The 19,085-nt window shown below is 39.0% G+C and overlaps 1 protein-coding gene across 1 annotated transcript; it reads right to left on the bottom strand.

Annotated features, from left to right (window-relative positions):
* Positions 1-1,711: 1,711 nt before the first annotated feature.
* Positions 1,712-17,152, bottom strand: itgae.2 (integrin, alpha E, tandem duplicate 2; the record flags this gene model as incomplete). Its single annotated transcript, XM_080844568.1, has 19 exons — positions 1,712-1,765; positions 1,868-1,978; positions 2,098-2,187; positions 2,412-2,492; positions 2,914-2,983; positions 3,484-3,564; positions 5,578-5,708; positions 6,521-6,736; positions 6,967-7,110; positions 7,324-7,460; positions 7,541-7,688; positions 7,933-8,003; positions 8,120-8,273; positions 8,396-8,549; positions 9,771-9,922; positions 10,312-10,433; positions 13,610-13,678; positions 16,771-16,790; positions 17,058-17,152. The coding sequence occupies 19 exons, from the start codon at positions 17,150-17,152 to the stop codon at positions 1,712-1,714; spliced, it is 2,100 nt and encodes a 699-aa protein (XP_080700694.1).
* Between the last annotated feature and the right edge of the window lie 1,933 nt (positions 17,153-19,085).

The raw sequence follows: 19,085 nt of genomic DNA, 5'->3' as shown, positions 1-19,085 counted from the left end.
CCATGAATTCTGAATAATTCAATTAATTTGTCAGCCGTGATTAATCTAAACTTTGAATAGGCTACTGCACAGAACACACTGTAAACTGCGTGTTGCTGTTAGTAAGTGTTATTAAGTAGGCTACTATTCACATTTCGTGTTTGGTGGTAACATTTGTCGACATTTAAAATGTACACTTACATCGATGTTATATTTAAACATTGATAATTCGAAGTCTGACCTTAAATTATGAGGGAGAGCTCTTAAAAACCCTACTATTACAGGCTTATCATACAGCTTCTTAGAATGCTGCAGGAAGTCCCATTGAATGAAATGGGTCATCCCAGATGTGCGTAGAGACTGGCTCTGGGTCAATAATCTTCTGATTCACAAATTATTTAAAGAAAAACACGTTTTTTATTATTAATATGGATGTACAATGACAAGCAAAAATGTATAGAAACCTGTAGGCTATAGAACTTGCCACCCCTGTGGCATAGATGTCTTTTGTCTTTTCTGTTCATCTTCAATGCTCAATTCAGTTCTTACTTACATGAGGTTCACAACTGATGTCATTGAAAGACTCAAAATGCAGTCATTTACAAAAATCATTTTAAACAATAAAGTGACAGAAGAAACTTAATTTAACGTCTTTACTGTTTAAACAATCAAACATTTATGAACATGTTGACAATCTTTTGCTGACTGGACTCCAATTCAGGCACAACGTCTCAGATAGCCATGTTAAAAGACATCAGAACCATCAAGATATAGAATATAATAAGACTAATAGCAAAGAACATATGCTCATCCTTAATTTTTATTTATGTTACATGCAAGTTTATTTTTTAATTTCAATAAAGCGCTTAATGTGTCTTAATCTAACAGTTAAAAATTGATTTCAGCTAAACTTTTAAATACATTTAATTAGCTGAAAAACAAATCACAAATATAATTTTCAGTAAAATAAGAACAGTGACAAATAAAATATGTGACAAACAGCTACTTGTAGGCCTATAATACACTGTTATAGGAATATGCAGAAACACTCAGTATTGGGGAGAAGTGAACTACATGGAATTAAACTTGTAGTTGAACGACATTTTGCAGTAGCATGCTGGTAGTTCAACTAGGCTACATTTATATTTGCATAGTGATTCAAGTAGTTACATTATTTTTTTGCCATATTTTGTGTGGTTAACTACTGAAACTACAAACAATTTTGGGTCATAAAAGGAAATTAATGATTCTTTATTTTTAACTTTAATTAAACCCTTTTTCTGTCATCCTGACCACTGTACAGGCAATGCATTGGTCCGGCAGCCACCACCACACACTTCACATGTGCGTAGTGCACGTGCAAATGTTCAAAGAAGTTAATGCTATTTTAGAAGTTACCTGGCGAACTGCAACGTAAATTTGATACAAAATTATAACAATATATAACTACTTACTCTAGGGAGCTTCAGTTAACCAAACTAGATTTCTCCCTGGAGTAGCTTTACTGTAGTTCAACTTCTTCCAGTGTGACATCTTTGGTAGCCTGCAAAGCTATATGCTTTCAGAGTAGCTTCCCCAACACTGATGACCCTAATATGTAGACCTACAACTAAGTAGCTTTAGAAATATATTTTTTCCAAACATTCATATAAGCAATGCAAAAAGAAATACAGTTTACAAACTTGGAGAGCATAGATCAAGTAAATGGGTGACAAGAACGACTGAACATCCATCAGTCGCCATCCTGTCCTTGATCCACTTGATGGCGTCGTCTGAAAAACCCACACTAAAGTGGAGGTGAGAGATCACATATATGTCACACATATACCATAAGTCAAATTATCAACAGAGGACGTTTGTGTGTGTGTGTGTTTCACTAACTGATTACCTTAATAAGGATGATAATTATAATGGCTAAGAACACAAAGCCTCCAACGGACCCTCCAATGATTGCTGGCATTGATTTAACAACAGTCAGTTTCCTGATTGTTACGGTCACCTTCATGAGGGAGAGGTGAGAGGTCAAGGACATTCCTATGAGACACAGCGGCCCTTCTTTACGAAGTGACTCTTACCATTTTGTTTTTATTTATGAAGTGACTCTGAGTTTTTACTTGCCTCCTTCTTCAGCTGACTCCCGTCCAATGCCACATAAGTGTTTTGGTCAAAGCCCAGCTCTCCTTTAACCACAATCTGTTCATCTTTCTCCTTATTTAAAGAACAAGGTTGAAATAAAAGATAAAGAAATGTTTCTGATAAATCACTAAATATTACTTGCTCTGTAACCTGCTCCTGTTCTGAAATGCTAAAATCCATTACATTAATGATGCTTACAGAAATAATATGCTTTATTTTCTGTTATGGGGGAATCTCTCAGATGGAAAGGGCTAATAGGACTTAATTCTCTAAATTCACCACAGTAAAACTCTCACCTGTGCTTCACTGATATGCACTTCCATGTTGATGGTAATCTCTTTGAGGTCAGTCTGAATACACTGTATATGGCGCTCCCCCTGGAGGTGAAACAAACACACATTTAAGGCCACACCATTCTCACGATCGCTCTATTTGTTTCAGGTATTTCAGGACTGATTTTTTTTCTTACTTTAATTTCACCTCCATGTTGGGAGATGCAGGCACTCTGAAAAACATGGACACAGTTAACGATAATTAGAAATATGGTAACAAAGTAATATAAAAAGTAACAGTTTTATGATGACATAATAAACTAAGAAAATCTTGAGTGTACCTGAGGAGAGATCTTTGTGATAAACACCCTGGTGTGGGTTGTTTCCAATTTTATAGTGATGGTAATATTTAATTTCCCATTGTCTTTGTTCTCACCAAGAGGCTGTAAAGGAAACGAGTGTAACATGGTATTCCTATGGAAAACATATTGTTTAAAAAAAAAAAAATTGTGTTGTAATTCTGTACCTGAAATTTGATTTCCAATGGTTTAATGTCCGCCTTATCCTCATTCTTCAGCGAAGTGGGTGTCGCCTCTCTGCCATGCAGGTACAATAACAGATATCATTACATAGATTAAACTGATCATCAATAACAGATATCATCACATAGATTCAACTAATAAGTGACAGTTGTGTTGCCTGCCTGTACACAATAATAATGTACATTTAGAGATTTGGTAGAAAGCTTTCATCCAAAGTAATTTAGAAGTGAGTTGCAACATAAGCAAAAGACACATTGAAGGGAAACACAGAAAGCAAAGGGGCCAAAAAATGTGCCTCCTGTAAAAAAGTATGTTTGGGATTATAAGGTGTATAATTAAATCAAGAGTTATCTGATAGAAAAGAACATTTGTTGTTGGTGAACTGTGAAGGCAGATAAGATATGAGCATACAAGGTTACAATTACATGACAACTTTTAGTTTGTTTATTTATTCAAGATGGTGTATGCACTTAGGATTAGCATTAAAGGTTTTGAATCATTTTTAACCACCTAGGTATCGTCTTCAGTGTCCCTGTTTTTCTAGTCACACTCACCCCTCAAGTTCCACTTTCAAGGCATTCTCTATTCCGAATGTAAAATTCCTATGACCCACGATCTGAGTGCCATTATTGTCACTGTGGAGAAGGAGGGAAAAGGTTTTTAGGAATTGTATAAATCAATCCATCACAATACTACTGATAAGTCAAAAGAAGAGGAATTATATAATTTTTTAAAAGGGAAAAACATGACAGACTTTGCTAAGGTGGCCCTGATCTCAGCAGTCTTAAGATCTGATTTTGTCCCACGAAGCTGCCATGATAGGGTGAAAATGGCCTGAAAATGCAAACCACATATGGAGTTATTTATGCTTTAAATGAATATTTCAAATATGTTGGAATCACAACATACACATTTGGTACATGACCAAATACCTTAGATGAGTTCCGGAAGATTGGTTGAAAAAGTTTACATTTCAGCTCAGAAAATGTTTCTCCGACTTCGTTTTCACAGGAAAAGGATCTCTCTGGTCTCTGTAACACATAGCACCAGGTCCAGGCTTTTTAAAAGCCCCGACTGAAAGGCCTAGAAACTCAAAACTAGTTAAAACTATTTTTGTTACCTTTGATATCTTGAAAAAAAGAAGAAGATTGGGATAAGCCAGTGTCAGTGTTGTCTTGTAGGAACCGTATCCGGCGTTTATAAGATTGAAAGATATGTCCAAGTATTGAGTGTCTCCAATTATTATTTTGTTTTCGCTGTAATCATAAAACAATTACATTCTTAGGTCAAAACAATTTTAATATTTTTTTAAAGTAAAAAAAAATAAACATACTATATGTCATGTGCTTACATCACCGTACTTACCTGAGGTGTGAATCTGAAAGGCTTATATTCGCTTGACATGGTTCCTGCTTACATTCTCTCTCAAAAGGAATCTACAGTTTGTACAAAGAATTATATTTACAATAATGTATTCATCCCATCCTACATGTGTATCCTGGCCCACTGGTTCAGTATATCGGTCTCACAAATGTATGCAAACAATGACAAACGTACCTCGGCCGATATCTCAGTTGGGGTAAATGCATCCAGAACATAATGAAGAGGTGTCGACAAGTTGGATTGCAGACTAAAATTCAACTTGACTTGGATTGGCGAAAAACAGTCAGAGCAGCCCTTCATGAAAGATGAAATAAAATTAGCTTAATCATGAATCAGCATAAATTAGCTTAATCATGAATCAGCATAAATTAGCTTAATTATGAATCGGCAATTGATTCTCATTGACATTAGATCCATTCTTTGTAGACGCAGCATTTTTGGTTGACTACAATCTTTTCCCTGAAAGCTTTTCTCATTAGGGTAAAGATAGGAGTGAAGTCGCTGAAAAAGCATACCAGAAACAGCAAGGTGATACTGGGGATGCACTCAATAACCGGGGTCAGGTCAAACATGTCCTCTTTTGATGCCTTGTTATCAGAAAAGGTAAGATGCTTCTTGGCTTGACCAGGATCCAAGTCAATGTGGTATAGAATGGGAATACTATGGACTAAATCAACATTAAAAATGATGACAATTTTATTGTATTCAAGACTTTCCAGCAAGATAATTGAATTAATATGAATGTGATGTGTATCTACATATAAAATTCTACTTGAAAAAAGTATGGGATACTTCAGTTCTTACCATCAACTGGCTTTCTGGGTGCATTAAAGCAAATTTGTAGTTTTATCTCTAACTTTTCTGAAATGACTGAGCGCTGATGAGAGAGGGGAATCATTACAGGACCTGTGCTGATTTTAGGTTCAAGGACAACCACAGGAAGTGTCCTGTTGAAAATAGAAATGACAGTGAGTTAGTGTCACTGGAGTTATGCTGCATCATTTTCAATAATTATCACACAAAATTCTGGAATGGACAACATTGATGCTTCGAATAACAAAATATCACTCGTATACAACAGCACTCAAAAACATATGACTTTTCTGACCACTTACTTAAAGTCAGAGACCTTCTGAAGGAGTGACTGGTGTATTATTCACTAAAAACATATTACTTGTCTGACCACTTCCTTAAATACAGAGACCTTCTTAAGGAGTGACTGGTGGATTATTCACTCATAACGTATGACTTTTCTGACCACTTACTTAAAGACAGAGACCTTCCCTTCACTCCCAACACTGATATACTCCTGCCTGTTTGGCCCTGCTTCAGCCATGGGGCTCACAGATTGGCCAAAGTATCTTAGCGTCATGCCCATTTCTGCTGCTGAAATTCTCTTGGGAGAGGAAAAAAAGCAATAAGGCAAATACATGTCAGCTGATCTGAATGGACACAAAGACTATTTATTTTTTTATCACTGTTCTGCTTAATGACCAATATATAATAAATATGAATGACCATATTTTGAAAAACCACTTCAAGAATATGTCAAAAGTATTGTTTTTACTGGTGTGGAAACATCCTGCACTGCAAAAAATGCCCCTCTAGATTTAAGACAAATAATTACATATTTAAGCAGGATTTTGCTTAAAACAAGCAAATTTGGCTGCCAGTGCGTTAAGCAAATTTGGCTTGTTAAGATTTCTTAAAATAAGTAATATTTGCTTGAAATAGGCAAAAATAACCTTACCAAAAAGCACTAGGTAAGTACAATTTAGCTAGAAACAAGACCAACTAGATTTTTTCATCTCAATATAAGAGTAATAACACTAGGTTAGAAAAGCATTTTTGCAGTGTGGACTGCTCCTCTGTGGTAAGGAGACACCGTAAGGGCTCAGATACACATACGCGTTTTTGTAAAAACGGGACGCAAGCAAATGCATTGATTCCTATGGTACGGCGCGTTTAAAGCGTGCGCCCCTTCTCCACCACGCGTTGCGTCTTTGAAGCGTTTTTTTAGGTGCGCTTAAAAGTTGAACTATTCTCAACTTTCCAGCGCAAGGCAGGGAAGCGCACCGCTTCTGTTTTAGCCGCCGCAATTTGCCAAGGCGTTACTGAAGCGTTTCTGCCTGAAAAAAGACGCGTATGTGTATCTGAGCCCTAAGTCACACTGTGGTGGACCAGTAAACAAAAACATGCTGGGGTTACTTGTGAGTGTTGCTGTTGGAGGCCATCACTGAATCCATTGTAAATATAAATGCTCCCAGATGTCTTTCCATCTCCTTCTTCAAGAGGGGCTCCAACAGCCACATCGTTGTAGTTGTTCCCATCGATGTCCCCAATGTTTGCTATGGCAGATCCAAATCTAGCAAAAGCATATTTAGGCAGCCCAGACCATTCCCAGTCCTGCTTTTGAAATCCATGCTGTTACAGAATTGAAAATCATCATCATCATCATCATCGTCATCTGTCCAAAATAACAAAAACCGGATAACAAAAGAGATCTTCTCTAGTCTGTATCCAGTTGATATTCCTTTATACCCCTCATAGCAAATATCACTATTTGATAAAAAGCATTCAGGGACCCACATACCCACAAATCAGGTCTTCCAAGTATTAATATTCAAAAAGTTCACTTCCCAGTATTCACTTACCTGGTGCAATTTATAAACATAAACTTTCCCCTCTTCTCCGTCTCTGTGAAAGTATGGAGCTCCAACTAATAAAAAATCAGTTTTTTGGATGTTGTCTTTTTCCACATTCAGGACACAGAGAACAGACCCAAAGTATGAGCCCACCTGTAACGCAGAATAAAACATAATAAACTGACACACGATGTGCGACTTTACATTATTATATTTCTGACCAGTATAAAAAACAAATGAAACAAAAAATGAATCATCATAGAAAGCACATGTGACCAGGGGAACAACCAGTTCTCCTTCAGAATGGCATGGGGATGAAATATCAACGATTTACAGCTTCTATGAGTGTACATAGGATTCACATACCTGGTCTCCAAGCAATGACTGTTTCAACTCGTGTGTTTCTCCATTGAACACAAAAACTCCTCCTTTCAAGCTGTATCTGGGTGCCCCAGATAGGTAGAGCGTTTCACTTGAGTTCTGTGCAGATGTCACACTGTAGCCTACAAACAAAGTTGATGAAGTAAGTGCCTTGATCAAATGGCCCAGACAACCTCAGTTGACAACATTGTAAAACTCTTACCCAAGTATGAAAACCTCTGTTCTTTCCCGGCTGCCATTGGTTCACTGTTTGTTACGTTAAGAAATGCTGTTTTGTCGGTTTGTATATATTTAACAATAATTCCTCCACTCCAGTCAAAGGCACCAACTGCCCCAAAGAGAAGGGATCGCTGCAAAATATTTGATTTGTCATTAAAGTATTCTGTGAATGAGGCCATGTTTACTGATATGTCAATGCAATATATTTCTCCAACTTTTACAAAAGCAGAGACAAAATGTGTGGTGCAAACATCCTTCAAAGTTACTTAAAACACATACATGCATTGCTACATAAACTGTAAAGTCCCGCTTTTTTCTGTCCACTAAACATCTTAAAAGCTAAACATATATGAAAACCTTAAATAGCAAACTCACATCAAGGGCAATGTGTGAACTGAACCCAGCCTCCGCTAATTCATACTTGAATCCTACTCCTTGATTAGTGCCTAAACATCCATGTTTCCAAAAAAAAAAAAATGCATGTCACGATTTATTTGGGAAAAGATTCAAATCCCAACAAATGGGGGAATTTCAAAGTGTAATACCAAAGAAGCTTGCTTACCCTCAATCCCAAAAATGCCTTGCTCCATCTTTGACAGAATGCTACTCAGTGCAGCATAGTTATCAACTCCAAAGAAATGGTCCTCATCTGGGTCTGATGCAATCTCTCCCATCTCTTTCAGCGCAACTTGGTTCTTCAGTACATCAGGCCCAACCTGCAAAGGCAAAATAGTTCAGCCCTGTTTCGGCTCCTTACCATTAATATCTCTTTACAAGGGTTCAATTTCTTTTTAGGGTTTATTGACACATGTTGAGGTCATACATTTATCAAACTCACCCCTATGGCAAAGCGGGTAATGCCTTCCATTTCTGGTTTCTGCAAAACCGTTGTCAAATTCATCGGGTCCCAATATATACGTCCATCTGACACCACAATTATAAATTTCTTAGCACCCGCCTTTGATCCGTTTTCAGGGACAAAAACCTGTTCACTGAATACAGAAATATATTTTGACAAAATAGCTAAAAGTAGTACCTACACGCAAGCAAACAAAGATTTGTAGATTGAAATTATGGTCAAAAATGAAAAGGAACCACTAGAATGTATTTTAGAGTGTGTAAATTTGTTATTATGTTATGGTGATTTATATTTAAAAAATGCAATATGTAGTTCAGATGTCAAAACAAACTGTTTTTATATGTAGACCTTTACTAATGCATGAACACTGAAATATAGCATAATCATAATTTAATTTAGATTATTCAGGGAGCATGGCTCATTTTGGTCAGTAATTAAACAAGACAATTGTTAAAGAATTGTCTCAATTTTAGAATCAAAAATTTTAGTTGAAATATTTAGGAAGGCTGATCAGCGCTCATCAGATATTCAGATTTTACAACAGAACGTTTTTACAACAGAATACATCTCTTTGTGCACAGTGAGACCAGTATTTTTTGGGACCTGCTTCAGACACCAGTCAGTCAGTTACAGCGGACGTTAAACTTGAGTGTGACATTTCACCTAACAGTGAGTGAGCGACTGGAAGGGCAGAGAAAGCCGAGATAAAAAGAAACTATTTGCATTTCCGGAAAGAAATACCAGAGCAAAAATTGAAAAAATAATTTAAGGGTAAGTAAAAGATCAATACATTTAAGGCAATTCAAGACAACATTTACATAGAGAACATGTCATGATGCCTTCTATCTCTTTGTCTCTCTCGGTTTTCTGTGTCTCTATCTTTCAATCTATCCATCTTTACACACCTTTCCTCTTCCTTTTTACCCTCCTTCTCCTTCAACTCCTTCAATTCATGCATGCCATGAATCAAATGTCCTGATCTTTTACTGAATATTTATTTTTAATTTTGTACTTTTTATTTTGCATGCACTCCTTCAGTTACCTACAGTTACCCTATTATGGTGTCACAATGGCCCAATGTAAGTCTACGGGAGAAATTGAAATCATTTTTCTTTAATATCTTAAAAAGTGTAAAGTTCAGAAAAATGAAAGACACATAGTGTCCGTTATAAGACCTACGCAACAAAGTTTGAATGAAGTTTCTGTGTTAAGGGGTTCGAGCTGAGTTAGTCACAGAAATTGGAACAAAGAATGACAAAAAGCCACATGCTTTGCATGCGCTCTAAATATTACTACTATTGTGTATAAATTCCTGTGTATAAACATCACAGGAATACTGTTTAATAGTACTTACAGAACATGATTGATGGCTGTAGCGGTCACAGTAGTATGATTTATTTGCTTTATGCCTTCAATCTTGCCAATTGCATTGGTCGCATTATCATTTTCCTTCAGTGAAAGTTCAGTTCTGGCGAAATTTCCAAATTGTACAACTGCAAAGTTGCACTGATGAGAAGATGAGAAGATGACAGTATATCATTTGTCATTACTCAATACCTCAATACTCAGTGCATAGGTTTTAAGACTCCTTTATTCGCATAGTCCATTTTTAACAAGGAATAATACATCAAAATCCATAATGCTTCTACAGTTCTTAAGGACTAAGGTTGGAGGCTGTGTGTAGTGACAGGTTGGGTTAGAATCAGGTTAGCAAACATGTTAGTTGGGAGTTAAGGCCAGTTGACAGGTATTTAATAATTAATATATGATTTATATGTAGAGTCATCCACTTCAGAAATAATAAGCACCAGTGCAGTATGCATCTCATTTACAGTAAGTGTTTGTGTCAATATGAAAATGATGAAAACGATTAGAAAAAACTCTTTCATACTTACATCAAAACATTTCGACCAGACACTTTTCGTAACATTAACAATGAAGTCTTTGGCAATTTCAAAGTCAGGAGGATCAATGCTTCCGGAGCCATCAAGCACAAAGGCGATCTCTGTTCCTGGATCTTTAAATTCAAAGGATGAAACAGCTGATCATGAAGAGAAGACTTTGGAACCAGAGGGCACGGTCAGGATTGTGCTGTATTTTAATCAAAATTACTAAATTCCAAATGCTATAGAATATATATACAGTATATACAAAGTTGCGTTTTGGCTATTTCACGGTTCTCTAACTGAACTGAACCAAAAGATAATGCTTTTGTTTCCAAGACAATAGACTTAGATCTTATGGGATGTTCATTTTTCAACGAACATAATTGTTAAAATATAAATGAATCAAGTTACTGTACTCCTTACCAATGCACAGAGCCCCGAAAGGGACGTAGAGAAAAAAAATGTGCCTGAGACGGTTCAGGAACTAGAGCACCTTTTTTCCAGAGAATTTCTAAAAGGGATGGGCTCTAGTTTTTCATGTAGGTCAATGTTCTTCCAGGTCAGTTTGGAAATATGGAACCCACAACAAATATTATGCCCTTTCCGCTTGCCCGTGGTGCGCTTTGGTGTCATTTCGGGATGGTCGCGCACCCCCCTGTTTGTGTAACCTGATGCGTGCGGCTGGTGCGTATTCAAAATGAACGAGCTGGACACGAGTCGCGGCCCATCTGTACTGGCATCTCTATGACCCTCTCATGCAGGAGCATAGGGACTCCCATGTAGCACAGAACTCGTGGAGGGAGACTGCAATAATTTGAGAAACTTTTGTATGGTTTACTAGCACTACAGTCTTACCTGATGAAGACCTGGGGGGTATTTGTCTTACGTGGTTTAGTGGCAAACCTGGATAAGTTAACTCCGAGTAAGTGGTAAACCTCCTAAAAAAAGAACCCCCATTGGTTCATTCTCCTAGCAAAACAACGTCAGAGGGCTCTTCTATTAGGAGGTTTACCACTAACTCTGAGATAACTTATCCAGGTTTGTCACTTAACCACATACGACGAATACCCCCAGGTCAAAACTTTGGATGTAGGCAGGTTTGTCACTTAACCACATACGTCAAATTACCCCCCAGGTCAAAACTTTGGATGTAGGCAGGTTTGTTACTTAACCACATACGACGAATACCCCCCAGGTCAAAACTTTGGATGTAGGCAGGTTTGTCACTTAACCACATACGTCAAATTACCCCCCAGGTCAAAACTTTGGATGTAGGCAGGTTTGTTACTTAACCACATACGTCAAATTACCCCCCAGGTCAAAACTTTGGATGTAGGCAGGTTTGTCACTTAACCACATACGACGAATACCCCCCAGGTCAAAACTTTGGATGTAGGCAGGTTTGTCACTTAACCACATACGACGAATACCCCCCAGGTCAAAACTTTGGATGTAGGCAGGTTTGTCACTTAACCACATACGACGAATACCCCAAGGTCAAAACTTTGGATGTAGGCAGGGTTGTCACTTAACCACATACGACGAATACCCCCCAGGTCAAAACTTTGGATGTAGGCAGGTTTGTCACTTAACCACATACGTCAAATTACCCCCCAGGTCAAAACTTTGGATGTAGGCAGGTTTGTCACTTAACCACATACGACGAATACCCCCCAGGTCAAAACTTTGGATGTAGGCAGGTTTGTCACTTAACCACATACGTCAAATTACCCCCCAGGTCAAAACTTTGGATGTAGGCAGGTTTGTCACTTAACCACATACGACGAATACCCCCCAGGTCAAAACTTTGGATGTAGGCAGGTTTGTCACTTAACCACATACGACGAATACCCCCCAGGTCAAAACTTTGGATGTAGGCAGGTTTGTCACTTAACCACATACGACGAATACCCCCCAGGTCAAAACTTTGGATGTAGGCAGGTTTGTCACTTAACCACATACGACAAATTACCCCCCAGGTCAAAACTTTGGATGTAGGCAGGTTTGTCACTTAACCACATACGTCAAATTACCCCCCAGGTCAAAACTTTGGATGTAGGCAGGTTTGTCACTTAACCACATACGTCAAATTACCCCCCAGGTCAAAACTTTGGATGTAGGCAGGTTTGTCACTTAACCACATACGACGAATACCCCCCAGGTCAAAACTTTGGATGTAGGCAGGTTTGTCACTTAACCACATACGTCAAATTACCCCCCAGGTCAAAACTTTGGATGTAGGCAGGTTTGTCACTTAACCACATACGTCAAATTACCCCCCAGGTCAAAACTTTGGATGTAGGCAGGTTTGTCACTTAACCACATACGACGAATACCCCCCAGGTCAAAACTTTGGATGTAGGCAGGTTTGTCACTTAACCACATACGTCAAATTACCCCCCAGGTCAAAACTTTGGATGTAGGCAGGTTTGTCACTTAACCACATACGTCAAATTACCCCCCAGGTCAAAACTTTGGATGTAGGCAGGTTTGTCACTTAACCACATACGACGAATACCCCCCAGGTCAAAACTTTGGATGTAGGCAGGTTTGTCACTTAACCACATACGTCAAATTACCCCCCAGGTCAAAACTTTGGATGTAGGCAGGTTTGTCACTTAACCACATACGTCAAATTACCCCCCAGGTCAAAACTTTGGATGTAGGCAGGTTTGTCACTTAACCACATACGACGAATACCCCCCAGGTCAAAACTTTGGATGTAGGCAGGTTTGTCACTTAACCACATACGACGAATACCCCCCAGGTCAAAACTTTGGATGTAGGCAGGTTTGTCACTTAACCACATACGACGAATACCCCCCAGGTCAAAACTTTGGATGTGCGCTGTGTTGACATCACTGCTGACGGGCATAATGACCCATCCATCTAGAATACCATCTGCTTGATGAAGCTGCATTGGCACTGTTTTCTCCAAAGTGGAATTGCACTCTGTGCAGGCTGAATGGTGCGCCTGTTAGTTAGCTATCAGTCAAGCAGTCGCCCAGTTGCATAAACTCAACAAGCAAATATGACCCAAAGAGTGGAAATTCAGGAAACACTCTCAGCCCTGTTTCACTTGGCTGTAGGCATGGTCTTCATGAGTAAGAGAATTTCAGCAAAGTTGGAATATTCATTGATTTGAAGTTCCCAGATCAGCTGACCCAGAAGTACACTGGCCTAATTGTAAAACTTTGTGAGAAAATAGGCTAGGCTACATCTTTGAATTTTTTTCAACAATCAACCTTTTTCTCCATGTCCCTTCCAGGGCTTATGAAAAATATTAAGCATTAAGTAAATAAAATACCTTCATCATCATCTTCGTCATCGTCGTTGTTGTTGTTGTTGTTGTTGTTGTTATTGTTGTTTTTGTTTGCTAAAAAATATAAATGCACAATAAAATAGACACATAAAATAGCTTAACATATTTCTCAACAAAGGCATAATAACCTTTTCAAATATATACTGGTAGTGGCATGTGTCTTAACCAGGGGCGTGCACAGGAAACTCTCACTAACTGCCACTGCCACGCCCCCGTCATCTGATCGCAAATTTTGCCAATATCATTTTAAACTCTCACTAGCCGTTGCTGCCACGCCCCCGTCCCCTGATCACCTCCTGAATCCTTAATATATATATATATTTCCTTCAGAGGGGCAACTTCAGTTGAGGAGGGCAAACGGGCAGTTGCCCGAGCAACCTTAGCCCACTCCTGTGCACGTCCCTGGTCTTAACCAATCATGAGTATGGAGAGGGGTGGATCTGGGATGCCAGACACCACCGTTGAGCCTCCGCGAGACGTCATGGGCCTAATTCAACAACACACTGATGGACAGAGCCTCCCTGAAAACCCCAGTAAAATGCTCACGAAGGCAGCCATGTTGTTTTTGTTGTGTCCTGCAGCTCAGGGCCCTATTCGTCGTAAGGCTTAAGTTAAGTTGATCAATTGTCCTATTAGCCAGTTTGAACTACCAAGATGATTGAGGACAGGATATATCTGGTCGTCCACGACTTATCCGCTGTCAAATCACGTCGTTAATTTGAACCAGACTGAACTTATCAGGACAATTGCACGTGCTCATCCTATGTCAAAAGGGAGGATCACCAAAACCATGATTTTCTGACGGTACAATGCCTATTAAACTCAATGAAGGAGTCTCCTTTTTCCGCTGGTGAGCAGGAGATGATCATGAACGCTTATGAAGAATACAAGACCATAATCATGGCAAAATCCAAAACCGCCACCGCTGCAAGAGCAAGACAAGAAGCTGTGTATGGGGCTGTGTACGCTGGGATATCTATGTATGTAAACAATACAGCAAGTGTGAACTAGTACAGTGAGTAGCGCTGTTGGTTAGTAGTTGCAAGGTTGCTTGTTTGATTCCCCTCACCTCCTTATTAAGTGTAGTTTTACATTTCCTTGTAAGATGCTTTGAATAAAAGCGTCCGCTAAATGGCTTAATGTAAATGTATTAAAAAGAAATGAAATAAATTGAAGCAGTGAAAAGAAATTGTGTGTATTTCTCTCTATTCTTATCATGAGTCCACCTTAATCATTTTCTACAATAATGATATGCTATGGTGTACTAATAACACTGTCATATAATTTTGAGTGCTTTGTTCCCCGCATCGCCGACACTAAAAAAATGTACCACTCCAAAAAAGTGAAAGACAGTCAATGCTCGGCTGTGGTGTTTGCTATAAATAGTTCGAGAAGGTCTTGTAAATAAATTATTCCTTTTCGGCTGAATCTGTAGCGCTCTTACAAGAGCTCATCATAATGGAATAATGGATCTTGGCGATCGCGAAGAACTCTCTCACTATAAAGCCCCAATCTAACTAATATCGCTCCTTGGTCAATGGGATCTCTCCTTTTCCGGATGTGTGGCAAGCCTATCCAGCTTCACTTAAATTAACCTGCGCTGGAGCAGGTTGGAGCTAATTGATGTGTTGCTATGGTGATTCATCGAGAGTTGATTCCACGAACCGAAAGGAGGAACTTATATTATCTCATCCTGAAAATCATCTCGGTAAATTGCTTAACGAGCTACGACGAATAGGGCCCTGGTTGTATGGTTTGGCACTCATGCTGTTTTTAGCAGTGGTGGACTACAGACAGTGCATGTTGTAGTGTGAAGGAGGGCCTTGGGTGATGGATATGATTACTTGAATGTGATAGTGAGAGGATTTGCCACCGTGGAAAGTCCCCAACCAAAAGAAGGTATTTAACATATTTCCTGTGTATAACTGAAACTGTGTGTACTATGTGTACTATAAGAATATTAGACACAGAAAAGGGACCTTTTTAAAAGGTCTCTGGGGGTTAATGGCGGTAATCAATGAATTTAGTTTCAACCCACTGTAAACTACTTTGGTTAAAACTTTATTTATAATGACGTATTATAGGCTATTGATTAGGTAATGTGATCTGTAGCATTGTGACAATGTGTTAGGCATGATTACAATCTTTCCCAGCAACCGTTTGGTGCCCTAGTTGATTTTGTAATACCTTAACATTTTTTAAATTCCATTTTTGATCAATCATACCTTCTTTAGCAGGATACATTGGTGTTTCCTGGCTTGAGTACAGGCACCGACCATTTAAGTCCTCTTTCACCGATACTTTGGTTTTTATCTGCTGACAAACCTGAGGGAATAAAAGGCGGGAAGGCAAGGGAATGTAAGGTTGAGATGCCAGCATATGACATCATCATAACTATGTCTGATGTCAATATGCTACTGCTCATCTTTTAGAGGGGATGCATTGCAACAGGATTGCCCTGAAATAATAAGTGTTTTTGAAGACTACGCATCCATTGTATTTCTAGTTAGTTTGCACCATAAACTGACATAATGCTAAACATATAATATTATGGATAACCGACTGAGAAAGCGTCTATATAAAGAATATGTTCACTGTCCTACTTCTTCACAGCATTTTCAAATAGGCCTCCTTATTTGGTAGGGACAGACAGTGAAAAAGTCAACCCTGCTGTCTGACGGCAACAAGGGGAAACTGTGGGTTTTGTGGAGAAACGTTTTTAAGAACACACGCTGTCTGGTCTGTGTTCTGACTGATATGCAGAGTGCTTCGTGATTCTTGTAAGATGTTTGCAGATATGCACTGCAAACCTGAACTTATCTAGACATTATGCGGAGACTAGCAGCTCAACAAGAACTAAGCCAGAGACAATATGCCACAACTGCATGATTTCGATTTATAAAAAAAAGAATACAGAAATAGAAAAAAAAAATGCATGTTCAGTGTCTTACAAAAAAGCCGAAGCATTACTGTGCTAAACAGAAGTCAACACGGCCATGGTTTAGTTAAACCACATATCTAGTGTTCACTGAATTAACACTACCTTGTATAAAAGCATTATATAATAAGACCATTCAACATACCAAGTGCTGCTCCCCCTCTGTTTTTCCGGTCAACTTGCTAGCGGCTGATTGGATGGGTCTTACACTCTTTGGTCTTATATCTCCTGCAACATAAGACACGTGAGCTCTCAGAAATTGTCTTTCTTTTTTTTTTCTAAAAAAGATAAATAAACTACACTCAAACGGAACAGGGCCTACCTGCGACATTAATCAACATGGAGCAATTATTGTTGAGGGTACATCTAAACATTTCTCCAGATGAGGGGGAAGTAACAAGAATCCTAGGACAAAAATTATATATACATTTCATGAAAAAGGTTTTGTCTTCAATCTAACAGTATTGTGATACTAATAGTAGCCACGTAGCCTACCCATCTTTGGACTGTACCGTCTCTCGTCCAAAAAGAGGGTCACCATTGTCAAAAGAAACTACAGCCTCTTTTAAGATGTTGAAGCCGGCCGTCATGAGTACGCCTAACACACAAAAGAGTAAACAGGTAGGCTATGATATGAATACAAAACAAATAGCTGAACAAACTGTTCTATAAAAATGCAGATGTAAAACTATCAACGACGAGTCATCGGGCAGTAGTCTACCCCTACGTTCCTCTACCTCGAAAGTTAATTGGAATTAGATGTCAAGTTTGCAGACAGTACGATATGTACAGACATATTTTTTTTAGATAATCAAATGCCGCTATATTTCGAAGATCTAGCCTATGGGTTGGGCTCAATCTTCGTTGTTGGACTCATAATAATCAAACATATAAAACTTGATTGTCATAATGTCTGCCTCAAAACTCAACCTGCTTCATGTGAATCATTTTTAAACAAGTTGAACATAGTTTGGTCTGCCATAAAACGGGCCATAATTTTAATAATTTCAAAATGCTTACCCGTCAGAAATACAAACTTAGTTATCATGTTCCTGCCAGTTCTCTTCACTCGTCGTCAGTCGTCAACGGAAATCCAGGTAGAGTTGTTAAGCATCATTTCCTACTTTGTGTGCGGTCACGGCCGTCAGAAAAAATTATGATTATGAGCAAAGTGCGATGTTTGCGCAGAACAAAACTCGCGTGCCACTGAATCTGGAATAGATCTGTGATAGAATGAATTCCCTAACAATCTGAAATATGGAAATGTACAACGTGAAAAACATGACCAGACTAAAACATTTTTTATTTGTTGGGAGATAATGTAGATTTTACCCCTTTAGGAGGATGGATTCAGTCAATGCTCTGATCTGACACTTTAACAATTTTAATATTTAACCTACAATAATGTGTATTTTCTAAAGTAAACGAGAAATATGCATAATGTAAAAAGAATATGATTTGGTCTTTAATAAGAGATGTAAATAAGCATTTTAAAGCCTCTGTGAACACTTCCATTAACATCTGGTCTATTGTCCCCATCCTCGTACAAGACACAACATATCCTCATGCCTATGGCCGAATCACAGTCATGAGTATATAATTTACCAAGTCCAATCTAATTAGTGTCATATTGCTTAAATATATGTTTGTGGGGCGGACAGGACTGGGCAGTTTTTCCAAACCACATTATGACAAAACCCACATATAGTTGAAGAGTGAACCGGTTCAGGTTGAGATACCAGCAGAGGTGGAGGAATAACGCTACAGCAAGATGGACGGCATGTACAAACAAGGCGTACCAGATGGGAGCATGTGGAACCTCACAAGATCCCCTGGAGAGCTGATAGCACATCATGATTCTCATCCAATCAGTCTTTGACGTTCCTATAAGCCCAGGCAACCTGCATAGCTGGGGTATGGCAAACAGTATGCCAACTGTGGCAGAAGAGGAGGTCCTTGGAGCACATCCTCAGTTGCTGCCCAAAGGCATTTGGGGGAAGACAATACCGCTGGCGCCATGACCAACTCTTAATGACTTTGGTCAACACAATAAGTCCAGCGATTCAAAACAGCAAGTATTAGCACGCCCCCAAAACAGTCCATCACCTGCATCAGAGCTGGGGAGAAAGCACAACATCAGCCTAGCTCCTTGGGGGGGCTTCTTGCCACCACACCGGACTGGCAGCTCCAAGTCAACCAAACATGTTCCTAGGAAATATTGCAACCACTCCGCCCTGCCCAGATATGGTGTTAACATCGGAGTCGACAAAGCCAGTGGTTCTCCTGGAACTTACTGTCTTCTGGGAAGACGGGATTGAAGAAGCCAACAGGTGCAAAAGGGCCAAATACACACATCTTATTACAGAGTGCTGGAGCAATGGCTGGAGAGCCTGCTGTGAGCTAGTCGAAGTTGGGTGCCGGGGATTTGACGGTCATTCACTACAGCAAACTCTCAAACTCCTTGGAGTAAAAGGGCTTTAGTGTAGGAGAGCCACCAAGAGTCTTCTGGAGGCTGCTGAAAAG

This window comes from Sprattus sprattus, assembly GCF_963457725.1.
Source record: "Sprattus sprattus genome assembly, chromosome: 9".
In the NCBI taxonomy this organism is placed as follows: domain Eukaryota; kingdom Metazoa; phylum Chordata; class Actinopteri; order Clupeiformes; family Clupeidae; genus Sprattus; species Sprattus sprattus.
Note: the sequence above shows the minus strand (reverse complement) of the source record. Positions and strands in the feature narration are given on the sequence as shown.